This window comes from Diaporthe batatas (genome assembly GCF_019321695.1).
Source record: "Diaporthe batatas strain CRI 302-4 chromosome Unknown Contig00011, whole genome shotgun sequence".
NCBI lineage: Eukaryota > Fungi > Ascomycota > Sordariomycetes > Diaporthales > Diaporthaceae > Diaporthe > Diaporthe batatas.
The window spans coordinates 2,328,121-2,350,637 of NW_025408558.1; the positions used below are offsets into that span (position 1 = coordinate 2,328,121).

At 53.0% G+C, this 22,517-nt stretch overlaps 6 protein-coding genes across 6 annotated transcripts; 3 read left to right on the forward strand and 3 right to left on the reverse strand.

The window, feature by feature from the left end:
• The first annotated feature begins 818 nt into the window (after positions 1-818).
• On the forward strand, positions 819-3,643 carry KVR01_009092 (uncharacterized protein). Its single transcript, XM_044787609.1, has 4 exons — positions 819-1,095; positions 1,178-2,309; positions 2,370-3,454; positions 3,508-3,643. Exon 3 carries the CDS (start codon positions 2,960-2,962, stop codon positions 3,428-3,430), a length of 471 nt encoding a protein of 156 aa, XP_044641594.1. The 5' UTR covers positions 819-1,095; positions 1,178-2,309; positions 2,370-2,959; the 3' UTR covers positions 3,431-3,454; positions 3,508-3,643.
• On the reverse strand, positions 1,220-2,290 carry KVR01_008982 (uncharacterized protein; the record flags this gene model as incomplete). Its single annotated transcript, XM_044794759.1, has 4 exons — positions 1,220-1,322; positions 1,481-1,636; positions 1,712-1,896; positions 1,961-2,290. 4 exons carry the CDS (start codon positions 2,288-2,290, stop codon positions 1,220-1,222), a joined length of 774 nt encoding a protein of 257 aa, XP_044641484.1.
• Positions 3,644-8,271: 4,628 nt separating the features above from the next.
• Positions 8,272-9,952, forward strand: KVR01_009624 (uncharacterized protein). The gene is made up of 5 exons (XM_044794559.1): positions 8,272-8,884; positions 8,947-9,051; positions 9,128-9,355; positions 9,404-9,546; positions 9,604-9,952. Exons 1-5 carry the CDS (start codon positions 8,720-8,722, stop codon positions 9,863-9,865), a joined length of 903 nt encoding a protein of 300 aa, XP_044642126.1. The 5' UTR covers positions 8,272-8,719; the 3' UTR covers positions 9,866-9,952.
• A 398-nt stretch (positions 9,953-10,350) lies between these two features.
• Positions 10,351-12,501, forward strand: KVR01_009476 (uncharacterized protein). The gene is made up of 4 exons (XM_044790305.1): positions 10,351-10,824; positions 10,885-10,908; positions 10,977-11,553; positions 11,606-12,501. Exons 1-4 carry the CDS (start codon positions 10,634-10,636, stop codon positions 12,413-12,415), a joined length of 1,602 nt encoding a protein of 533 aa, XP_044641978.1. The 5' UTR covers positions 10,351-10,633; the 3' UTR covers positions 12,416-12,501.
• Positions 12,502-12,752: 251 nt separating this feature from the next.
• Positions 12,753-14,270, reverse strand: KVR01_009523 (uncharacterized protein; the record flags this gene model as incomplete). The annotated part of the gene is made up of 1 exon (XM_044787955.1): positions 12,753-14,270. The coding sequence occupies one exon, from the start codon at positions 14,268-14,270 to the stop codon at positions 12,753-12,755; it is 1,518 nt and encodes a 505-aa protein (XP_044642025.1).
• A 2,306-nt stretch (positions 14,271-16,576) lies between these two features.
• KVR01_009587 (uncharacterized protein) lies at positions 16,577-22,448 on the reverse strand (the record flags this gene model as incomplete). Its single annotated transcript, XM_044784361.1, has 3 exons — positions 16,577-16,669; positions 17,387-21,503; positions 21,562-22,448. 3 exons carry the CDS (start codon positions 22,446-22,448, stop codon positions 16,577-16,579), a joined length of 5,097 nt encoding a protein of 1,698 aa, XP_044642089.1.
• Between the last annotated feature and the right edge of the window lie 69 nt (positions 22,449-22,517).

Sequence of the window (22,517 nt, forward strand, 5' to 3'; positions counted from 1 at the left end):
AGGCGTGTGATTTTTGCAAAAGGAGGCGCTGGAAGGAACGTTTTTCTGTCCCTTGCCAGTGTCGAGATTTGCTTTTGCTGGCTGCCAGGCGAAGGTCACGGGCCAACCTGCCAATTGTCAGCGTTGGTGCATGAATATTGTTGGCCAGCAGTGAAGGCCAACAGGAGGGCAGGGCAGGGCAGCACGAGCCCTGCAACAGTCACTATTGGAAGTCACTACGGTGTAACCGTTTTCTCGCCCGAACGGTTCGTAGGCCGGGCGGGATGGCACGGTTCCATCGCAGTCACGGCCGCGGGTCGTATCCGGTTAGGGGCCTGGAGGAAGACGCGGTACGACGTCGATCAAAAACGGTACTTTTGCCCATTTTAATCAAGTCATCAGGGCAGCAAGGGAGCATGTGCTTCTATCAAGTCGTACGTCTCATCGCATCGCGGCTGGTCCAGCTCTGCAGTCCAATCAAATTAGAAGGTGTCACCAACATTCCAAGACAACCTGCATGCCTGCATGCCCACCCTGCCCGTCAGCAACCGGTCTGCCATTCGCTCGGCATGTCAGGACGATTGGCGGGCTTCCGAAAACGCCCCACGTCATGCGAAGCCTTCACTTCCGGACACAGCCTAGTTGCCTAGGTACTTCAGTAGTCACTACCTAGCAGCCCTAGCCGCCAACCTACTGCCGGGCTGGCCTGGCCTCGCCTGGCACTGGCAGGCAGGCCGGCATGCAGGGTATTGGCAGTGGGGGCGACGGTGTAACACCAAGGTGAATGTGAAGTTGGCAGATTGGCAGGCAAGCCATCTACTAAGCCACCAGCCCATCACGTCGAACCCCTTCTTTTGGTCCAACGGCTGTTTCCATTGAGTAGTCCGAGGATGATGCGTTTCCGGCCCACACTTGGTTATAAGTTTCGTACCTTTGGTCACGTACGCCGAGTTCCCGAGCAGCCCTTTGGTGTCAGAACATCTACCAGCGAGCCCTACGAGCAGAGAGTGGATGGCCCTTGTGGCGGCGGCCCCAAGGTTCCTACGAGCCGCCAAGACGGGCGGTCGTGGCCCAGCCCGGCCCCCATTCCCAAGTTGACGAATGTGAGCGATGAATGTAAGCACTGAAAACCTTTACATGCGCCTACGAGTGCGGTCATTCTGCTATTGGCGTGATATCAACATGAATAAATCATTAGGAATCCCGTGACATCTCTCCATGCAAGATGAGAACCTGGAACCTAGGCTCCCTGGCCCGCGTCCACTTGGGCAGAGAAGATGAGGGTGCGGACCTCAATGCTCCGTCTGGGCTTGGGGTTCTCCACCGGCCACAGCTGTTTGATGCTTGAGTGAACGGCATCTGGTAGAGTCAGCACGATAAACATCATTATCTGCTTGGAGGACATCTGGACCCGCACATACATGGAGCTTCGATACCAGGCTTCGTATCAAAGTGCTTGAAAATCAACGCCTCGTCTGGGGTTTGCCGGTCCAGAAAGTACCATTTCTGATCCGGGTTGTATCGGACATAGTAATGCGAGCTGACGTTTCCTTGACGTATCGAGTCCGTCTCGATCAGGTCGTCACGGCTCACGGTGGTGCCATCGCACACTGCAAGGGCCCATTCATCGACCGGATTGGACAGTGGTTTCCATACACTGCGGCAACAATCAGCACCATGGACCACACGCAGAACATACCCGGAAAAGGAAAAAGAACAAAGATCGGCTTACTTCACAGCCCTCACACGCTGCCGCAAGATCTGGGCAGCTTCGTTCGGAAAGCTCTCCTGGATGCGCCGGACCACAGATATCGGACTCGTGTCCATGTGGGCGTAATTGCTGGGCAGAAGCGGCTGGAACTGATCACTAAAGTTGATCATGCTTCCCGCTTCGACCTGGTTTACGCTCTCTCTGATCTATAACACCAGTGTCAGATGTCTATTTTGCCGGGACTTTACACGAGGACTTGGTCTTACGTACCCGCCAGTCGAACAGAAATACCGTCCCGACGTCTTCCAGCTCAGTTTGCAGCATCTTTTTGACGGCTGGTATGTATTTCCCGATCACTGCCTCCCGGTCTGACAGCTCCGTGAAGGTCGGCATGCGGCGGATGGCGAACCCATGGGAATCAAGCCCGAACTCGTGAGCGTTATCGCGACAGTCTTGCACCTCGACCTGCTCTTCGTGCCAAGCCAGGTTGGTCTTGCGTTGGTCAGCTGAATCCTCGTGGATGTTGCCAAATATCTGGAAGGGCTTCTCCGACTCGTAGAGCGGGCTCCATTTCAGAAATTGGATTGAGGCTTTCTTCATGGCGATGAGTTGAGCCTGGGTATTCCTAAGCCAACGAAATTCCGAGAAAGAGATGACTGTCACTGAAGCTGTCCCTAAGGAAAGTTTTGCTGGTAGTGTTGCTACGCGGGCAACTACTTCCAGATGTCCGTTCCCAACCGAGCGTCTCCCTTGTCATACCCCGAAAATCAGGCTTCACGACACCTGGGCACACTTAGTCGGATTATGCCGCGATTCCCAATCAGGTGTTATAACGGCCAGTCCTTTGTGCTGTAACGCCCAGTACTTTGTGTTGCACATCGCACGACGCACGTTACATCGGCGGAAACAGCGCCCTTGGCTGCCTGGATTGTGTAACCCGTCAGCATGGAAGACAAGGTGGCTGTAGACTTATGATGGGATCGGACAGGACAGTGAGAAGAATGTCAACAAAAGTGGCGCGGGTGGGTTGAGTTGCGGTGGCAATCCGAGCTACAGTCGGTCTTGTCTCACCTGCCAAACAACTTGGCCCGTTTGGAAGCCAATGAGATATGCAGATCCGTCGACACGCATGCAAATCGCCTGCATCAAGCATGCCCGGTATTAGCTCGCTCTCGCTGGTTATCAGTCCCGCCAGGACGAGTCCGAGATACAGGAGGCGTTCGCTGATCGGAGCGGTGAGGATGGAGAGTGGTTCCGTTTCTAACTCCCATGCATATAAGACGTATGTGGAGCCTTCATACAGTGGTAAACGCTTGTGAGAAGGATAACTGCCATCGTTTCTTTTCAATTCTGTCAGAACCTCGGTTTCTTCAGCGCAATATCGCAAGCATGTCCAACTACTACGAGGAGCTGGCCCGGGCCATCGTTGAGCAGTCTGCTCACGACAAGCGCTCTCAGCCCTGGAAGTCTACCGTCAAGACCGGAGCGACTGCCGATGGCGAATGGTACCAGGTCGGAGACTCTGTAGACGTCCGCAAGAATGCCTTCCCAATGAACGACGTTCGCACAAACGCCTTCCCCACCGGCGACGAGGTCGATGTCCGGAAGCAAGCCTTCCCCATGGGTGGCGTAGATGTCCGCACGAATGCATTCCCCATGGGCGAGGTTGACGTTCGGACGAATGCCTTCCCCATGGGTGAGGTCGATGTTCGCACCAATGCTTTTCCCACAGGAGAATAAATCAGTTATCCACGTGGAATTGATGTACGTACTAAGCTGGATCTAAGGAGTTTGTGGGGTGTTAACATGGTATTTAGATGACTGCGCCAAGCGCCACGCGAGACGGCTCGGATTGGCCGTACCTGATGCGTGAAGCGGCGCCTACGATTAAGGGTGGCCAAAGCCGGGAGGAGATTGCCCCATTGATTTGACAATACGTCTCTCGCTTTTCTCGAAATTTTCCCAGCCAGATTTTAACAGTCATTATCACTCAATGAAACTCAGTTGCGGAAGTTCCTCAAGTCCTCGAAACGCGTAAAGTGTATGCTGTGCTCTGCAAGGATGACCCCTGTGCTGCAGATGTTGTGCCTGAGCACGACAGTCGCTCATACATTAATTTGGTAGCACACAGAGGGCACCACTTTGATCACTGTGTCCCCGCCAAGTCGCTTTCTTTTAGACGGTTATTGGTGATGTGACTCCAGAATGTAGATCTTCTCTTTGGGGTATTTATGGTATATACTACCTCTACCGTCCCTCTGGTTAGGTGTAGGTGACACGGCATCTTGAGCCTGCCTACTGCTTGATTGCCCACGTGACTATTTTGACAGCTGGCGGCCAAGATGAACCTTGCACGTTTAATAATCACGCCAAATCGTCTCGGTAAAATATAGGACAACTTGAAGTGCTGTCACAGAATGGGGGCGTCTCTCTGCCCTTCTCCAAGGCTGGGTCCATCATCTTTCCCTCTTACGACGAGGATCAGCTTGTCGGCTGGACTTTGGAGGCGAATTAAGCCCAGGTCAAATTTCACAGAGAAAAAGATAACCATTCCAGAATTATTTCAATGTAAACATGATGGACTTTCTTAGCCGATCAAACATTTGAATTCTTGTAGCAGCAGACGGGGCGCCACTGAAACGAAGCGAACTGAAAAGAGTCTCTTTTGACAGATATCACATTTGACAATTCCCCGCATAATTTTCTCTATAATTTGGCTCCTGGTGATATTCTTCCTGTTTCTGCAATCCTGGTTGAGGCAGGTTCCACTGGGGACACACCGAGTGGCGTAGAATTCCCAATCCATTTGGAACTGTTCCGCGGCACCCCATACATGAGGATATGAGGTATGAAGTAATAGTGCATCGGTACAAAAGCAGCATGAAGCAGACTCGATAGGAATAGCAAGGCCTCCAAGTCGTTGTATTAGACTTGGACTCCCGAAAGGGATTGCACGATGACGAAGTTCCTGGTTACTATTCCATTACATTCAATGACCATGTGTTGCCCACTTGTCACAACATCAACCGCCTTCAACATCAATGTTAGTGTGAACGAAGCGAGTCACTCTTTCAATTTTTTGAATATAAAGCTGCGCGGAATGTTACGAATTACGGATCTTTGTTGCTGTTCAACAGTAGAAGCGACAGCATAATTCACTCTATCTCTGCGAAGACCTGATTGACACGGCAGTGCCCCACCTAGAATTGACAGCAATCTCTAAGCTGTGCTGATACGAGCATTCACATACGAAGGTACAGTCGACAGGGCTACTAAATGCAGGTGGTTTTGTGAGAGACTGTTTGCTAACCAATATCTGCAAGTGGTCAAGAAGTTATCGATATCTTTGTCGCGATGTGCATGCGCGGCGACGATGAAGAGGCTGCTCGTGGGCCACCAGCGCGGCCTGTCGAACTCGCATCCCTTGCACCCAGATATGAAGGTATCCAGGAGCCTGCGACGCTACAAGAGCTGGGATACTACGGCGCTTGGCTTGGACAGCGGCCAGACCCCACCATCAGGGAAGACTTTGCCATTAATTTATATGCAATTGGACGTATCGGCACGGATGCTCGAGACGAACCTATTGCCATACTTGGCGCCAACGAGCTCCCAGGCTTGATGTATAGATGGTCCCACAATCCCACAATCCCACAGTGTGCAACTGCTCCTTCGAAGCACGAGCTGACTCCAAAATATTCCACAGAGTCGTAGATGAGATGGAGATGGCCAGAGATGACCGCGAAAGACACCACCGCCCACTTGCCGCTGCCGTCTTCCTGAGCTTCTGGTCAGACTACATGGGGCTGCCTGTTGAGAGCTTGAAAACGATATACTTCGAGGCCGCCACAGAGGATACCCTGATGGAGGAGAGGACTAAAGCATACAAGAGACTGCGACTGAATGACATGGAAAACTTGAGTCTTGGGCATCGCGAAAGAAACCCAAAAAAGCAGAAGTCGTTCGATGCTGTCTATCGCAAAACCGCGCTCGGTAGATGTTGCAGAACTATGGTGACGGACAACGACGCAATGCTAGACGCAAGAATCTACGTTTCTAAATTCCACTTCATGCCGAGAGAGCCAGCGGGCCGCTTTTTCGACTTTTCTGTTGAGTTCGGGCCACGCTGATCACAAGTGGCCCACCGTTCAGAATATGAAGAAGGGTACTAAAGCCCGCACTTGGGGAAAGGAGACGCAAGATGAGCGGATACAATGGTTTTTGTGGATTCAACATTTGAAGCTTGAGGGCCTCCAGGCAAAGAAACCATGTAGCATTACAAATTCGCGATGCTTTCAGAATGGAAAATCAGTCTTGGAATTCGTCATTGATATCCAGTAAAATTTCACCAATACATCTGGCAACCGCATCACTCCCACATTGACCACCCTACGTACGGAAATCAGTAGGCAGTTATCATGTAGTGCACAGCCTTGTTTTCCGCCCCCCTTCATGCACAGCACTGCCCGGAAGCTCAAACATGGAGTCCAGTAGGCCAAGCTTAGTCAGTGTCCAAACTGGAGCACCTCCAGGATGTCACAGGGTGTGACGAGCAGGGTGAGTAGTGAGGGGCTGCGTCTGCAGTGACTGGCCCCTTGAAACCATTGGGGTGCTCCGCCCGCCGGTACAGCGGCGATGCCTTGTGGTGGGCCAACACGGCGCGTGTTATCTCCCAACCCAGTATTCTACTTGGTCGACTGCAAGATGGGTAGTCACATAAACTTCTATAGTTTTACTTCTATTCTATATATATCTAAAGATATATATAATACTTTTATATAGTAATAAGTACTTAAATTTAATATTTTAAAAAAAATATAATATTAATAATAATAATTATAATATAATAAATATTTATAACTTTAACTTTATAATATATAAATAAAGTTAAAAAATATTCTTTTAATAATAATATTAATTAAAATATTATAAAGAAGTTATATAATAAAATTAAATTTAAAAATAATTATTATATAAATAAATTATATTAAAAGAAGTTTAATTAAAAATTATTTTATATATATATATATATATATATATATTAATAAAACTGTTATTAAATAAGTTAATATTATAATCTTTATTTCAATATATAATTATTTATTTTAAAAAGTTAAAATAAAGAAGTAATTTATAATTTATTTTTTAAAACTTTTATAATAAAGTATTAGAACTTTTAAAAAGAGTTTTAAAAGTAATATATAAAAAAATAAAGGAAAGATATAATAAATTTATTTTCTTTTAAGTTTATATTTTTATTATTAATAATTATTTACTTTTTAATAATATAGAAAATTATAAAAAAAAGGATTTAAAGTGTCTTTATAAAAGGATTATAAGGATATATATAAAGCTATTAAAGACTCTATATATAAGCTTTAGATTAGTGAAGAAATGAGAAGTTATATAGTGTAAAGGAAAAAATATAGTATAGCCCAAGCCTATAAACTTCTAGTAAGAGTGGGTCTCCATCTGCGATGCTGAGCGATGCCATGTCCACCGCCGGGGAAAATACCTCTGATTGTAGTCTACCGAAACATCTCGAGAGGGGGGGGGAGCCAGATCGCTTGGTTCAAATCTTGACGGTCCTCTTATGTGACAGCCAAAGCAGATACTGGGGTTGAGATCGAATTCCGAACCCTCGAGATCCAGGATCGACTCAACTGCCTTGGCCAACCCCTGATCCGTAGGCCACCTTCCACCGCAGTCGGGACAGTGACAACGATGAAGCGGTCAGGCCTGGTTGCCCAAGTGCCCAAGCAACATGCCTACTTCAGTAGGTAGACTGTACTTATCCTCACAGAGGCTGGCCTTCTGGATCACTTGGGCTCTCGGTATTGGGTAAACCCAGCCAGTGTCGATGATAGGAATCAATACTATTGCATCCCCACTAGACAAGGCCACTTCGGTAAGTGCAGGACTGGCCGTCTTGCACAAGGACGTCCTTGTGCTCCCTCCTGCGAACGACACGTCCCCGGCAGTGGGTGGCAGGGACGGATACTGATGAATCAACGAGTGACATATGCACGTGCCCTGGTGCTCTTCAACGGCCCCGGAGCTCTTGGGATTTGAGCAAAACTCACTTTTAGCTTCTGATCATGCTGCTTAAGTTGCTGCCTGGACGGATACCTAGGTATGCATCTTGTGCATGCTGTGCCCCGGAGTTATACACAGACGCAGGTCGCAGGAGAGCGTCCCCTTGCAAAGATTGCCACATGCTGGCTAGGATTGCATAGCATGATCGCTTCGCCCTCGGACTGTCTCGGGCGATCCAGACCACGGGCTCGTTTCTGCGCCGCCGTGCTGGGTGCAGAGTATTTTGCCTCGGCTTGGGTTCCATATGAGGATGGCCAAGACGGTTCAGCTAACAGGATTCCCCTACGCCATTCCAGATCAAGCCCGCAACGGCTCGGACCGTTACACCACATATGCCGACGCCCAAGGGAGCCAGCCGCTCTGCGTCTGCTATTTTATATGCGAGGCCAAAGTACGTTTCCTGTGCCTGCCTATTCGCTCTCGTATCCGAGCCTATCGATGCGCCCGCTTGCCAAAGGCGGGTGTTCTCAAGGGAGCTATGAAGGCACATGTGCATCCCGTATGCAGGCCCAGACCATACTACCAAATGCCGCTAATTTCCCTCTTGGGTCTGTCTTCACGGGCCCGACTCGTGGATCGACTGAGACCTGCCGCATGCCCGGCAGCGCGCTGGCTAATAGTGGACCAGCATCAAAGACCTGGATGCATCGATGCGAGCTCTCGGGTGGGCAGCTGCTTCTGTTGCCAGTATGTCACCCACCTGCGCCATCCAGACGTGGCAGTCCTTCTCACGTGCGGCACATCCTCTCAAGTGCTGCCTGAGCCTCAAGCTGAACTCTCTGCCAGGAAGCGCATAAGACATATAGAAAGAACAAATCATTCCCCACCCTCCTAAATGTCAGCCTGTCATCCCGCGGGTGGCTTCTTCCCAAATTGCCATGATCCGGAATCTTTTCTGCATTAGCTCCCGAAGCCTAGCTAAACATCGTGGTCATGGAGCCCCGGTCTGAGATTCCCGGAGACAAGAGCCGGGTGAGCCTGGTCATCGTCTGGTTCCTGTTTCTCGCCGCGGTCCTCAGTGTCTGCGCCCGCTTGGGCACCAAGTATGGCATGGCCAGGAGGCTTGCTGCGGACGATGTCCTCATCATCATTGCTCAGGTGCGTTCACATCTCGTGTTTACGTCGCAGTGGTTTAGGTATCTGACTTGAAACCCCTCCAGGCCACATCTCTTGCTCAATGCATAGCCATATCCTTCGGCGCGAAATCAGGCCTCGGCGCTTCTATGAATGACCTGTCCTCGGGGCAAGTCGACGAGGTCTTGAAAGTACGGCTCCTTCTGGACATTCACATGGAACACCCTTCCACGTTTTGACCAGGCTGCTGACAGAGACTTATCCTAGGCCGAATATGCTAGCACGCCATTCCTCCTTCTGACGTTGGCCTTGGTCAAATGGTCGATTTGCGTCTTCATCAACCAGCTGAGCCCGAACGCTATCCACCGCCACGTAGACTTGGCCTTCCGCTTGACCATAGGGCTGTGGCTGGTTTCTGCGACGGTGATCTCTGTCTTCCAGTGCGGGCTGCCAAAGCCCTGGGATTACATCCACCGCAACAGCTGTACCGATCGGGTAAGTGTTAACTAGCAAATTCTGCGGGGCGTTGCTGATGTCGAGTAGCGATCTTGGTGTACCTATGCTAGTGTATTAAACATGATCACTGAGCTTGGCTTCGTTTTTCTCTACGTGTGGATCATCGGAAGGCTCCACATATCGGTCTTGAAACGAACTACTGTTCTTCTGGTATTCTTAACCAGGCTGTTGTAGGTTCCTCCTCAATACCAACTCTTGCTCCAAATACTCATCTGTTCTTATTCTAGTGTCATCGGCGCCGCAGCCGCTCAGCTTGCCATATTCTGGATAGCATATTCCAACCCGGATATCACAGCGGGCTTGTGGCTACCGACAGTGTGCAATCAGGTTGTAGTACTCCTCAGTGTGCTGACAGCCTGTCTGCCTTATCTCAGGCCCTTGATGGAGAGCCTGGAATCAGGGATCGTGCATGTGCCGGACGAGGTGGAAGAACTGAGATCCTTTGCCAGAGCAGGGTCCAGATCAACTTGGCCTTCAACGCCATCATAGCATGCACCATAGTCTTGCAGAGGCGGTGTGAAGATAAACATAATTTTACTGTTATTTTTATTTATTCAAATTGCCGCCTGTGGTCAACTTCGTTCCCTCGTCCATCTTGAGCAGCATGTGAAATCATCTTGGGCCCATCACAGGAGCGGCTGATGACAGGGACATACATGAGGAACTTTTGTCAGCACATGAGTATCGGATGATTTGGACAATAGTACAGCATGCTAGATAAGCATGGCCGGCGGGTAAAGGATCATTTATCTGCGGGATGAGACATTCATATGCAGCTAGTAATCGTATGGTCTGGCTACCTGGCTGCCCACGCCGCCGATCCAAACCGCTGCAGCTCCCCCTGCTCCCCTGTGCCGTGTCACAACATGACGCCCGATATGTTGCTGACAGCGCCAATAGAATCTCCCACTGGGGAACGCTAAGAACCCCGGGCCAAATGAAACCCCTCCAGCAGCCGACAGGGAGGTCAGCTTCAGCCAGTTCAGGAAAATGGCCACCCCAGGTCGTCCTGCAGGTGACTTCGCACAAGAACCAAATTTTCGGGCGTGCAGTTTCGCGCGAGGGACTCCTCCTACCGTGAAATTTTGCGCCACAAAGCATGGCCTGACCGTGTCTTCATTTGCGGTCAATTACTGCGACTCAGTTCGCGACGAATATTAAGTGGGATCACTCCGCACTGGCAGGCAGTCTGAATAGGTTGCATTCGTTCCGCCCGTCACTGTCGTATTTTCCACGGAATTCCGCCTTCGAGAGACCATGACCTCCGATAAGATGACGAAAACAGAGGAGGTGGGTGCCTTCGGGTCCGCGGTCCACAGATCCGCCTCTGGCGACGACGCCGCGCTGGTACGGCTTGGAAAGAAGCCTGTCTTGAAGCGCAACTTTGGCTTCATGACGATTCTTGGGTTCAGCTGTACGGTCCTGATCACGTGGGAAGGATCTCTGGTGTTCGTATCTCTGCCCGGATGTCAAGGTGATTCCACGTGTGGCTAACACGCCCCGTTTAGCACATTTTTGCAAGGACTACAGAAGTAACAATCCCCAGCTTGATCTCCTTCCAGTGACCCAAGCACCATCTCGGCCAGCTGACCTTGAACAGCGGCGGGCCATCAGGCATCATCTACGGCTTCATCGTCGTGTGGGCGGGCACCCTCTCCGTGTTTGCAACGCTCTCCGAACTGGTGTCCATGGCGCCCACCTCTGGTGGCCAATACCACTGGGTTTCGATGCTCGCGCCGCCTGGGGCGCGCAAGTTCCTCGGATACCTCACCGGCTGGCTTGCCCTGACGGGCTGGCAGGCCCTGGTGGCGTCTGGCGGCTTTTTGACGGGCACGATGATCCAGGGTCTGATCCTGCTCACGCACCCCGGCTACGCCGGCGTGATGCAGAACTGGCATGGGACGCTGCTTTTCTGGGCCGTCATCCTTTTTGGATACTCCGTCAACAGCGCCATCGGGAAGCTGCTCGCCAAGTTCGAGGGCCTCGTACTGGTCGTGCATCTCCTCGGGTTCCTGGGTATTCTGCTACCCTTGGCTTTGCTGAGTGAGCATGGGGACTCGGCGGCCGTTTTCAACAATTTCTACAACCTTGGGGACTGGCAGACACAAGGCCTCTCTTTTTGCATTGGAATCCTTGGCAATGTATTTGCGTTTCTAGGGGCCGATGGGGCCATTCATGTGAGTCTCTGGTTCACAACAGCGGCGGTCTCTTTACTAAACTCATGTCCAGATGGCGGAGGAGATCCGCAACGCGCCGCTCGTCATACCTCGATCTCTCCTGGCAGGCCTGATGATTAACGGGACGCTGGGCTTCGCCATGCTCATCGTGACCTTGTACTGCGTGGCAGCGTCAGACATCGAGGCCGCGCTCATGGAGAATCCAGCCTACCCCTTCATGGCCATCTTCCGCAACGCCGTCGGGTCTACAGCAGGCGCAGCAGTCATGTCTTCTGTCGTGGTGGCCATGGCATTCAGCGCCACGACAGGCTGCATCGCCTCCACCTCGCGGTTGTACTGGGCCTTTGCGCGCGACCGCGGCCTCCCCGGATCAAAGTTCCTGGCGAGGACGAGTCGACGAACGAGCATTCCTCTGTACTCTGTGCTCACCACCGCTATTGTTGCTATAATCCTTTCACTGGTCAACATAGGCGACGCAACCGCTTTTAATGGCGTCATATCCATCTCCATCGCCGGGCTGTTCGGGTCCTACCTAGTGGCCGCCGGACTGTTACTATATCGTCGGGTGCGCGGGCAGATTCGAGATCCTAGTCCGGACGACCTCCACGTCAACACCATCGACTCCACTTTGGCTTGGGGGCCTTGGCGCCTCCCCGGGTTGTTTGGGATTGTCAACAACGCCTTCTCCTGTTCATATCTTCTATTCGTTTTCTTCTTCTCGTTCTGGCCAGCAACTAGGGAAGTCACGCCGCAGACTATGAATTGGGCGGTCCTAGTCTTTGTTGCGGTAATTAGCTTCAGCGTGCTGTATTATGTGACTTGGGCGAGAAGGGTCTACTCGGGGCCGATCGTGGAAGTTTGATATACTTTATTGTCATCAGAGAGGAACTGGGGTCACGGAGGTTGATAGATATTCTTATCACCAAAGCAAAAGTTGTGCGAAAATGAGTCCTTGTATTGTTGGTATCTCCTCTAAGTTCCTCAGCAGCTAACCAGCAGCAGCAGTAGGTTGCAGATGGTCGTGACTGCCCATAATGTGTCTGGGTCATTGAGCCTTGACAGAGTGGCCTGTTGCAGGACCCCACTGTTGACATGACCGGGCACCCGTCCGACGAGAGTCTAATTCTTCGTAGTGTGCCCCAAATAATCACAAGGTAAAGAGAACCATTCTCCGCCACACCACATTGCGAATACCTGCTCTATGTAAATGAGCCCCGTCGCTTCCTGGAAGAACCAGCACCATCGGAACTGGCTCTTCGGCCGCTGAAAGTACCCCTCCTGCGGGCCTTCGCGTCCTTGTTGTCGGGCTGATCCTCCTTCTTCTGCCCCGGGCCGGTCAAGGCTTCATCTCGACGTCTTGCCCAAACCTCCGCAGCAGTGAGTATCACCTCTGGAAACACGAGTTCCTCGGGCTCTGGGCATCTCTTTTGCCTCTCGATAAACTGGAACATTTGCACGTGGTGAAGCTTGAAATCGTTCGCTTTCCCCGTCGGCAAGAGCTCCTCAACCTCGGTCACTGTGTCCTTCACGGCCTGGCGTAGCTCGTCTCGAATAATCCGAGCATCCATTGCACGCGGCCCGTTACCCAAGCAGATCGCGAGCTTCTGAACCGACTTGAGCATCGATTCAACCTCTTTAGCAACGTCCATGCCGTGATGCGGATCCCAGTGGCACACGAAGTGCCTGAGGGGCACCACTTCTCGAAGCAGCAGTAACTCGAACGCTTTGTATGCGTCATTGTCGTGCCACGTGAAGAAAGATTTGGCGTGATTGGTACCCATCTGGGCGGTCAGCTGACCGAATTCCAGCTTCACTTGTTGCCATCCTCCGGGCCAGACTCTGTCGCGGAAGCGTGTGTCGTGCTTGTCTGCGTGTTCCCAGACGACTTTCTGGGCGGTCTCTTTGCCGCGGACGGCCATGCGGTACAGGCGCAGGTCTTCCACCCAAACCTTTCGAAGATCGGACCGGACCCAGTCGTCGTCTTCGAGTCGCGTCGCAGGCACAAGGGCGTGCTGGTCGATGATGTACTTGAGCCTCTCGGGATCCATCGTGTGGGGCTGCTTCCAACTCCGGTCGCGTAGCCAGAACGTGGTCGTGGGCGGCAGCTTCAAGCTTCGCCACTTTGGCTCCTCGACGGGTTCGTCGGGTTCCCACAGGGTGCCTTCGTCGTCTCCCCAAGGGTTGTCACCTGTGGTCTTGGCCCATTCAGGATCGGTTGTATCATTTTCCCACGGGCAGTTCTCTTCTGTTTCGCCATTCCCACTCACGGTGGCCGAAAGCTGCTCCCATCCCGTACCGGTGGATGTAGACTTGAACGTGTTTGTAAGACCTCCTGATAGCTTTAAGAGCTTTATACGTAGGCGGTCGACCCGCGCAGCTACCGACGACCACTTCTTCTTCAAAGTCTTTCTGGGTTGTTTATATTTGTTTTGCGTGTCGCGGCCGACGAGGTCGACTAGCGACTGTGTACTGGGCTCTTGTTCGATGATGCAGGCGGAATCGCGGGCCCAAGTATGGGTAGGTGGTGACGGCGGCGTGATATTCGCGCCGTCGGGGAGTGGCGTCGAGGCGTCCGCGACTCTGTGTGCCGGGGAAATGGTCTCTTCAAGTTGTTGTCGGGCGGCCTCTTGTCTCAGCGAGGCGTTCTCTTGAGTCAACCTGGCGATTTCCTCGTCTTTCTCCGCCAGGAGTAGCTGCATGTGCGTAGCGGGATCCATGTCGGATGATGTAGTAGGAAGAAGACGATGTATAGGATATAAATAATCCTTTAGGAAAAGTTTAGATAGTATCCGTGATTATGGCGGGTTGTAGGATGGTGGATGGGAGTTTGTGGATGCGCGGTTGTGGATGTGGGTTGGAGTCCAAAGGTGTGCCCGTTATGGCACATAGCCTTGGGACCGGTGGGTATAGAATTCGAGTTCGATTTCGAGTTCGACTTCGAGTTCGAGTTGTTCTGGTATCCGGGTTCGGCTTTGGAAAGGAACTCTCTTCTCGATCGTTCATGAGGGACTGTGTGGTTCAGTGGTAGGAAAAGTCGAAGTGCATGTGGCCTTGGATGGGGAGCAGCCGCCAATAAATATCACTTTTTGTCCTTTTCTTCCAATTTTTGGCAAGAGTGATTCGGACTTTTTGTTCTTTTCTTCCAATTTATGGCAAGAGTGATCCGGCTAGTACTCTAGGGGCCGCCCTAGACACGCACTACGATGCTAGCATGGATTAAATGTCTGGAGGCTGGTTGCGACGGCCTTCACATGCGCATGCTATGTCAGGCGAATGTGCACCCGTGCACGTAGAAGAACCCTATCGACGGCGACGGGTTCACCTTCGCTAACAAACGCCAGTCTGGCGACAAAGGTGACTCCCGTGGTTGACAGATGGCCTCTTCAGGAATCCTTTACAAGGTATAGTGAAGTCCTAGTAGCGTTCCTACGAAGTGCCCGGCAAAGCTGAGCGGAACCCCTTCCAATTATGGCTCTCCGGAACAGTCTCAGCTGCTGTGGCCTGCCGGGAGTGCTAAGGGAAGGAGAGCAGTCTTAGACTGTCTTTGTAATAGTTGATTTTGGGAGAGCTCCCAAGTCCTGAGGTCATATAGCCAACCATGCGTGTTCCGGAATAGTGCTTGAAAGCGTCGAACTAGTTCAATGAAAAATGGTTATCGCGTGCAATTATTTCAACCTTGATGGAATTTAAACAGGTATGGCCGACGCGAAGATGTATGTAGTGTGTAGTAAGAGCATCTGGGAGGGAGACTAGTTCATAGGAGACTCAAAAAAACACTGCTAAAAGCTTTGTAGAGTGTTTCTGGTCAAACTAATGTTTACCATAGCAGGGAAAACGATGGAAAGGTGGAGATAGCCCCTCAAAATTGCCATTTTAGAGTGAGTCGATGCGGTTGGGGAAAGTCTCTGACACCATATCTTGATCCCCATCGAGGTTGAAGAAGGCCTCGTGGAGGAGACGGACGATGGCCAGTCGTCCCTCGTCGGTGTGTGGGTATCCCATTGACTTGTCTTCCTCCGACTTGTTCTCGTACTGGTGTGTTGTTGTTAAGTCGCTAATCACAGAAGCTAAATGATGAAACCGTCCATTGCAAAACCTCTCTATCCCCTGGACGTCACCGAGTGATGGCATAGACGCACTTCCGTACTTTTAATAGTAACAGGTGATTCGTCGGGCATGGCGAAAATAGAAATCTCGGGTGTTAATAATGAAAACTCAGCTATGGGAGCTTCGAGACTTTGCCACAAGTCTGTGAAGTGCTCTGCAGTAATACTTCTACCATGAAACTGAAATTATAACTATGAATTCTGGAAGCAAGCTTGGAGATTTTTGTGAGGCTCGTGGCATGTGGTGCTGTTCTTTTTATGGTAGTCGGCTGTGGGCTTCCTTACTGGGATGATGAGAGGTTCTGTGTATGCTTGCATGTTTGGTCGTCAGCCGTCAATCATGTATGAGTAATCTGCTGAAGAATCCGGCAATCAGAGCTGTACGGAGGAGTCAATAAATCGGAGGCCAACATTCCCTAGGGTTGCTAATCAGCTTGAGAGGCATATGGGCTTAGGCGGAAAACGACATCCGGCGTAAAGTCCGGTCATTGCCCTAGGTAGATAGGTACCGGAAAGCATATTTAGGGCAAAAATGGGGCACGATATTTGGTCAAATTGGTTTGATGGCAATTAGCGCGGATCAGTCGTAGTGGGTATTTGTCGGTATTTGTGGCCGCCTGAAGCAAAAGAATGGTGATTGGACTTCAACCAAACCAGTCTTGGTTAAAAAGACAGGGGTGCTGGTTGGTTCGGCAGAACCCTAAGCATGGGCGACACAGCGAACCTTGGAAGACTGCATCACAACGTAAGCTCTATTCTCAGCCTTGATCTTCCTAGGCATAAACCAGGCATCTCGTCTACTGCGTGACTAGGCGATGTACAGCAAAGCTACTACTGCTATCTGAGTCAAGCGAAGTGATGGCCCCCCCTGTTTTATTCGTCGTGCACGTGCCGGCGGGTTTTGGCTGCAGTTGCTGCTATTTTTTTTCTAAGGGTGGTCTTTCTAGCGAAATGGTTAAAAGGACCCTGCCTGGGTAATTAAACAGACACATTCGGTATTTACACGGATCCTCCACCATATTGTAGTGTGTTTTTGCAGCGTGTTTTTGCAGCGAAAAAAAGGTGGCACGTGCACGACCAATAAAACGGGGGGTCACTTCGCTTGACACAGACAGTGGATTGATCCATTCAGTGTGGGTGGGACCTTGTTTGCATAACTGTTCGCTAACACACTGCCACAGCCGCGTCGCCCCCATCCTTCCCATACTCCGGGAGGAATGTCCACGGTCACGGAGACTCGACCAAGACCCAAGCCTCAAACTTTTTGGCAAATTGTAAATGAGACAACCATTGGGGAACATAACGCAGATAACAGATGTGCACATTTCTTTCCCATAAACACCTCAGCTGCTGCTAGCCCAATGTCAGTCGCATGGAGAACAAGGTCTGGCCCCACGCAGGGCGCGCGGAGCTCGTAGGTCTATTCAGATGAGCAGAAAATTTGAAGGGCAGGACTTTACGTGCTTAAATGAGTAAGCTTTTATGAATTTATAAATCTTGAAATCTAATCCACACGGGGGCTACCATTCGGGCCTTTGACCAATGCTCGTGCCCATTTATCAGCGCCCATCACCGGAACTCCCGCTGAGCGATGCAGTCCACGTACTAGTACAGAAAGAATACAAAGTGAGCAGTAAAGACTGGCAAGAATGTTAACCCAGCCTCATCCAAGCTGCAATATCAAGAAGCCTCTATGCGCAGCTCTCAAGAATCCCTCGCCATCATACCTGCTTCTCAGCAGGCAAGCTGAAGATATCTGTGCTGGTGGTGCTGATAGTGTTTATGCTCTCTCTTTTCGCATCTCTTGTGCCCGCAATAGGCAGGTTTACCCGCCGACCCTGGAACCTGCTAGCCGGCCAGCCCTGCATCGTCCAGCCCTTCTCAACCACGTCGCCGCCCATGACAAGGGTGTGCTCCAGCAGTGCCGAGTCGTCCCGCATGTTGGCGCCGCTGAGAAGCCTCGAGCCGGACCGCAGCACACACCGCTCACCAATCTCCAGCCTGTTGAGGTCGAACTTGCCCCTGGTGTTGATGTGCGCCACCACGCTGGCGTCATCGACGACGGTGCGGTCGCCGATGGTGATGAGGTCGGGCTCCGTGAACATCAGGCTGGGCCTGCCGTTCGCGAACAGGGCGCAGTCGTCGCCGATGGTGCCGCCGAGCGCGCGGAAGTACATGACCAGCCAGTGCGTGCCCGTGAGCATGCCCAGGATGCCGTGGCCGCGGAAGCAGTGCCGCCGCAGCTTCTCGACGGTCAGGTAGAGCTGCCAGCTCTGGCAGTACGGCGACTTGTCCCAGTCGTAGTTGCCCGGCATCCTGCGGCCGAGGAGGGCCCACTTTGCGCCGATGACGATGGCGGTGGCCAGGGCCGTCTGGGCCGTGGTCAGGATGGCGATGAAGATGAAGAAGAGCGCGAACATGATGGGCGCGTCGAACCAGCGCTCGAGGCCGAGGAGGTGGTGCTGGTCGTGGAAGATGCGGGCGACGATCTGGATGGAGGAGATGGAGGGGATGTTCCAGTAGAGGGCGGTCAGGATGGTGGTCATGGTGCTGTACATGACGATCGTCCCCATCCCGTAGACCTTGTATGGGGCCTGCTTGAGGTAGAACGCGCGGCCGAATGGGGAGGCGTCTTGCGGGTCGAGGCCGCTGACGTTGTTTCTGGATGAAGTAACTTCGACGCGGTGCTTCTCCTTCAGGCTGCCATCTGACGAGAAGCTGTTCAGTGAGTCCAGGCCCCGGCTCCCCTTGCGAGATACAGCAGGGGTTGTGCCGGTGCTGAGACATACCGCGTCATTCTTCTTGGAGCCGACGTAGGTACTGCCATTGGAGTAGTATCCGTTTCTCCTCGTCAGCGCACCAGAACCCATCGTTGTTTTCTCGCCGACGACCACGCCCGGCAGCAGGGTGACGCGATCAGCGATCATGGCGCGGTCCTCGATCTTGATGGGCTCGGAACCGATTCCGTCGGATGTGACCAGGTTGGCGCGGGATCCAAAGACGACGTCGTTGCCAATGTTCAGCAGATGGTAATCGCCGATGGATGGTCCCGTGCCAGGCCAGTAGACACGGCGTCCGACCCGCGCACCGAGCATGCGCAGGGCAATAGAGGTGTACTCGTAGTGCTGCCCGGTAAGCTCCGTCATCTCGTGAAGCCTCTTGACACCGTACAGGCTCTTGATGATACTCGTCCTCCATTTCTGCAGCTCGCTCCTGGCTTTGACAGGGCCAGGCTCCAAGATGCCAAAACACGAGTCGAGCACCCACTTGACGACGAGGGTGAACCCGAAGAGCATAAAAGGACTGATACTGATTCGAAGTACGAGCGCGAGGTAGTGGAAACCAACTCTGTGCGTAGCAGCAAACCACATAAGAATGCTGTACAGCGGGTTGTTGGTGTTCACCGGCTCGGAGATGACGAGGCCAATCAGCCCGGCGTACCACGGCATCAGGCTGAAGATCCAGGCCACCATGACGAGCGGCCTTGTGACGAGCCACTCGAGCACCCAGTGGACACCCGGGATCTTGCTAACAAGAAGATCGCGGTTGGCCTCGTCCGCGTCCTCGACCTCCCAGCTGGAGCTGTTGGGCCCGATGCACGCGTCGTCCGGGACACAAGTGCCGGGCGCCACGATGGACTTGAGCCCGACGCTGGCATTCCGGCCAATGTGGATCGCGCCCAGGTACATGGTGGTGTTCCTCTCGCCGGCGAACGGCCTGACGGTGCAGTTCTCGAGCACCGCGCCGTCGCCGATGTGGATGAGGTCCCACTCGCCCGTCTGGACGCCCTTGAGCGTGACGTTGCTGCCGATCTTGGCGCCCATCATCCGCAGGTACAGGTTGTTGGTGTAGTTGGTCTGGGCGAAGAGGCCGTGCCCGCAGATGTCGACGATCTTCTGGACGAGCCACCACCGCGTGTGGTACGAGCCCCACATCGGGTATGTGCCCTCTTTGTAGCGGCCGACGATGAGCCACTTGGCGGCTATGCCGAACCACGGCGCGATGGCTTTTGTTGCGAGGCGGGCGACGAGGATCGCGAGGGTCAGGTTGAAGAGGCGGCCTGGGACGTACTGCGTCGTCCGCCACTGTTGCGTTGCTGCTAGAAACACCATGAAGATGGTCCACTGGCCCGCGCGGCGGATGGGATAGAAGACCATCATGGGGAGGAGCTGCAGTGCCATGAGGCCAGGTCGCTTGGATGAGAATGTCTCTGTGCAGCCTTCTGGGATGAAATCCTCCTCCTTCTTCGAGCTCTGTGTTGATGCGTCCCAGTTGTCAGGCAGCCTCTGGCGGATGTCGCCTGACATGGAGTCTGGTGTGCTGTTCTGAAAGATTGCATCAATAGGAATATGGACGTTGAACTCAGCTCGAAGCACGGAGAGAAGGCGGCCTGCCTTGAGGGAGTCACCGCCGAGATCGAAGAAGTCTCCATCTGAAGGTATATCTCTAGCAGTCATCCCCAGAACCGATGCAAACGCCTTGGTGACTGCGCCGAGTATCGAGTATTCTCCATTGGCATCAGCGGATGCTTCAAGCTGATCAAGGCGCTCCTGTAGCGCATCATCGTCGATCTTGCCATCGGCATCCTCCGGCAGGGGGGTTGGCAACGTTTGGATTTTCTGAGGAATCATGTAGCCTGCGACGTTTGCAGAGAGCCTGTCCCTCAAGTAACCAGGCAGGCTGCCGTGCAATGGTTCACTGTCTGGCGCCGACGGAGCAAGAACCACCTGCAGCGATCGATCCTCGGGCACGGCTCGCAGACAAAAAGAAGTTCCATCTGGGAGTATACACGTGATTTCTTTGAACAAGCGCTCAAGGTCAACGGGGCAAGGCGAGCACTTGATCGGCGTGGACAGCTCTGTGTCAGGCGGAGGACACACACCGTCCCAGTGCCTATCCAGGTATGCCCAACCATCCGTCATGTTCGGCAGCGACAGGCGCTCGGCGAGCTTTATGCGCATGACCTTGTTGTTACGCTTCGGGAGATCGTCCATGTAGACGATCACGGTGGGCCACTTGACCGACTGCAGGCTTGACTTGAGCGAGCTGTGGAGTTGCTTAAGATCGACGCGAGGCGCGTTTTCGGGCGTCACGAGGACGACTCCGACCACTTCCTGCAGCACATCGTGTGGGACGGAAAAGGCGAGCGCGGCATTGACGCGGCCGTGCAGTGGGGAGTCAGACTTGAGCGAGGCTGCGACAATAGCGTTCTCTACCTCGAAGGGGGAGATCAGTTCGCCGCCGCGGTTGATGACCTCCTTGCTGCGGCCAGTGATATACAAGTATCCGTCATCGTCCATGTAGCCCAGGTCGCCCGTGTCGAACCAGCCATCCTCGCTGAGGGCTGAGGTGTCGACCGTCCCATCAGGCTGGAGGTAGCCCGGGAACAGCGGAGCACCACGAACACAGATACGGCCGATCTTCCCCGAAGGCACGGCCATGAAGTCCTGATCAAGAATCTTCATCTCCGGCCCGCAGGTGACACCCGACGTGCCGGGGCGGTCGAGCTTGTACCCAACGGGCGGCGTCGAGATGGGCATGCACTCGGTCATGCCGTAGCTCGGCAGGACGACGCAGTCGAAGGTATCGCGGATCTGGGTCGCCAGGGACGGAAGCAGGCCGCCGGCAGCGTTGCAGACGAGCCGGATCTCAGCATTGGCCAGGGCCTGGGGCCGCTGGGACGACTCGGCGAGGATCAGGGAGTGCATCGACGGCGAGGCATAATACCACGTGGGCAGCCCCGTCTCGACAACATCCCAAAAGGAGTTTGGGTCGAAGGCTGGGCAGCAGACTGTTGAGCCGCCTGAGAAGACTGGTGCGAATATGTTGCGGATGAGCCCGCCGCTATCGAAGGTCAGCATTCGAAGGGCGGGGCAGAATGGAAAGGGGGCTGCAAACTTACACATGATACAGAGGCATCATGTTCAGACAGACATCATCTTCCGTCAGTGCCCAAGACTCGATGACAAAGGCAACACCGGCGACGATAGAGTGGGCTGTTATCGGGACGACCTTCTTCTTGCCCGATGTTCCACTGGTAAACAAAATCAGAGCAATGTCATCAGGTCCATTCGGGGCTGCAGACTGTTCAGCCGCAACAGTTGTTCCGTCAGGAGCCGTGATGGAGATTTTCATGTCTTCGTCCAGGTCGACCAGCAGCACCAGGATGCCATTATCTGCGACCCATCCTCCCTCGAGCCCAAGCTTCTGGAAGTCGTCTTGCGTTGTCAGGATGCACTTGGCACCAGCCTGGACAACGTCTGCTTCAAACTGCTCTGCGCCCGCGGCCGGGTTGACGGGAGAGGCGATGTAGTGAGTCGTTACAGCCATACACATGGCAGCCAGCAGCGGACCATTGGGCAGCGCAATGGACACGACTGGCTTGCGTGGCCCTTCAGCCCCGATGGGGAGACAGAACTCGCTCACAAACCGCCTCAGGTAGTCATGTGAGATGTATCTATCAACACTGAGGACCCGCAGGGCTGCTTCTGGTTTCTCGAGAATGAAATCAGCCAGGGACGTGTATGTCTGCTTGATCTGGCTTTCTGTGCGTTCGATCAAGTCTGCGCAGTCGTCCGGGTCTGCAAATGGGTTGTCGGTGTGAGGCGCCCGGCTGAGTTTTGAGTGATTCCGGATCAGTTCGAGTGTGGCCTGAGGGCCAAGGCCCTGATCCAGTGAGGCTGACAAGTTCTGGAGGGACTGCCATGAATCCCGCAGTTGTGGGGACTCAGGAACTGGCGAGAGACACTTATCAAGAGGCTGTGAGCCCCCGACCATCCTGGAAGGCATTCTGATTGTGTAAGAGGGGGCGAAGCGAAGAAGAGTAATTAAAATTGGATATCAGGAAAAGTCACCCAG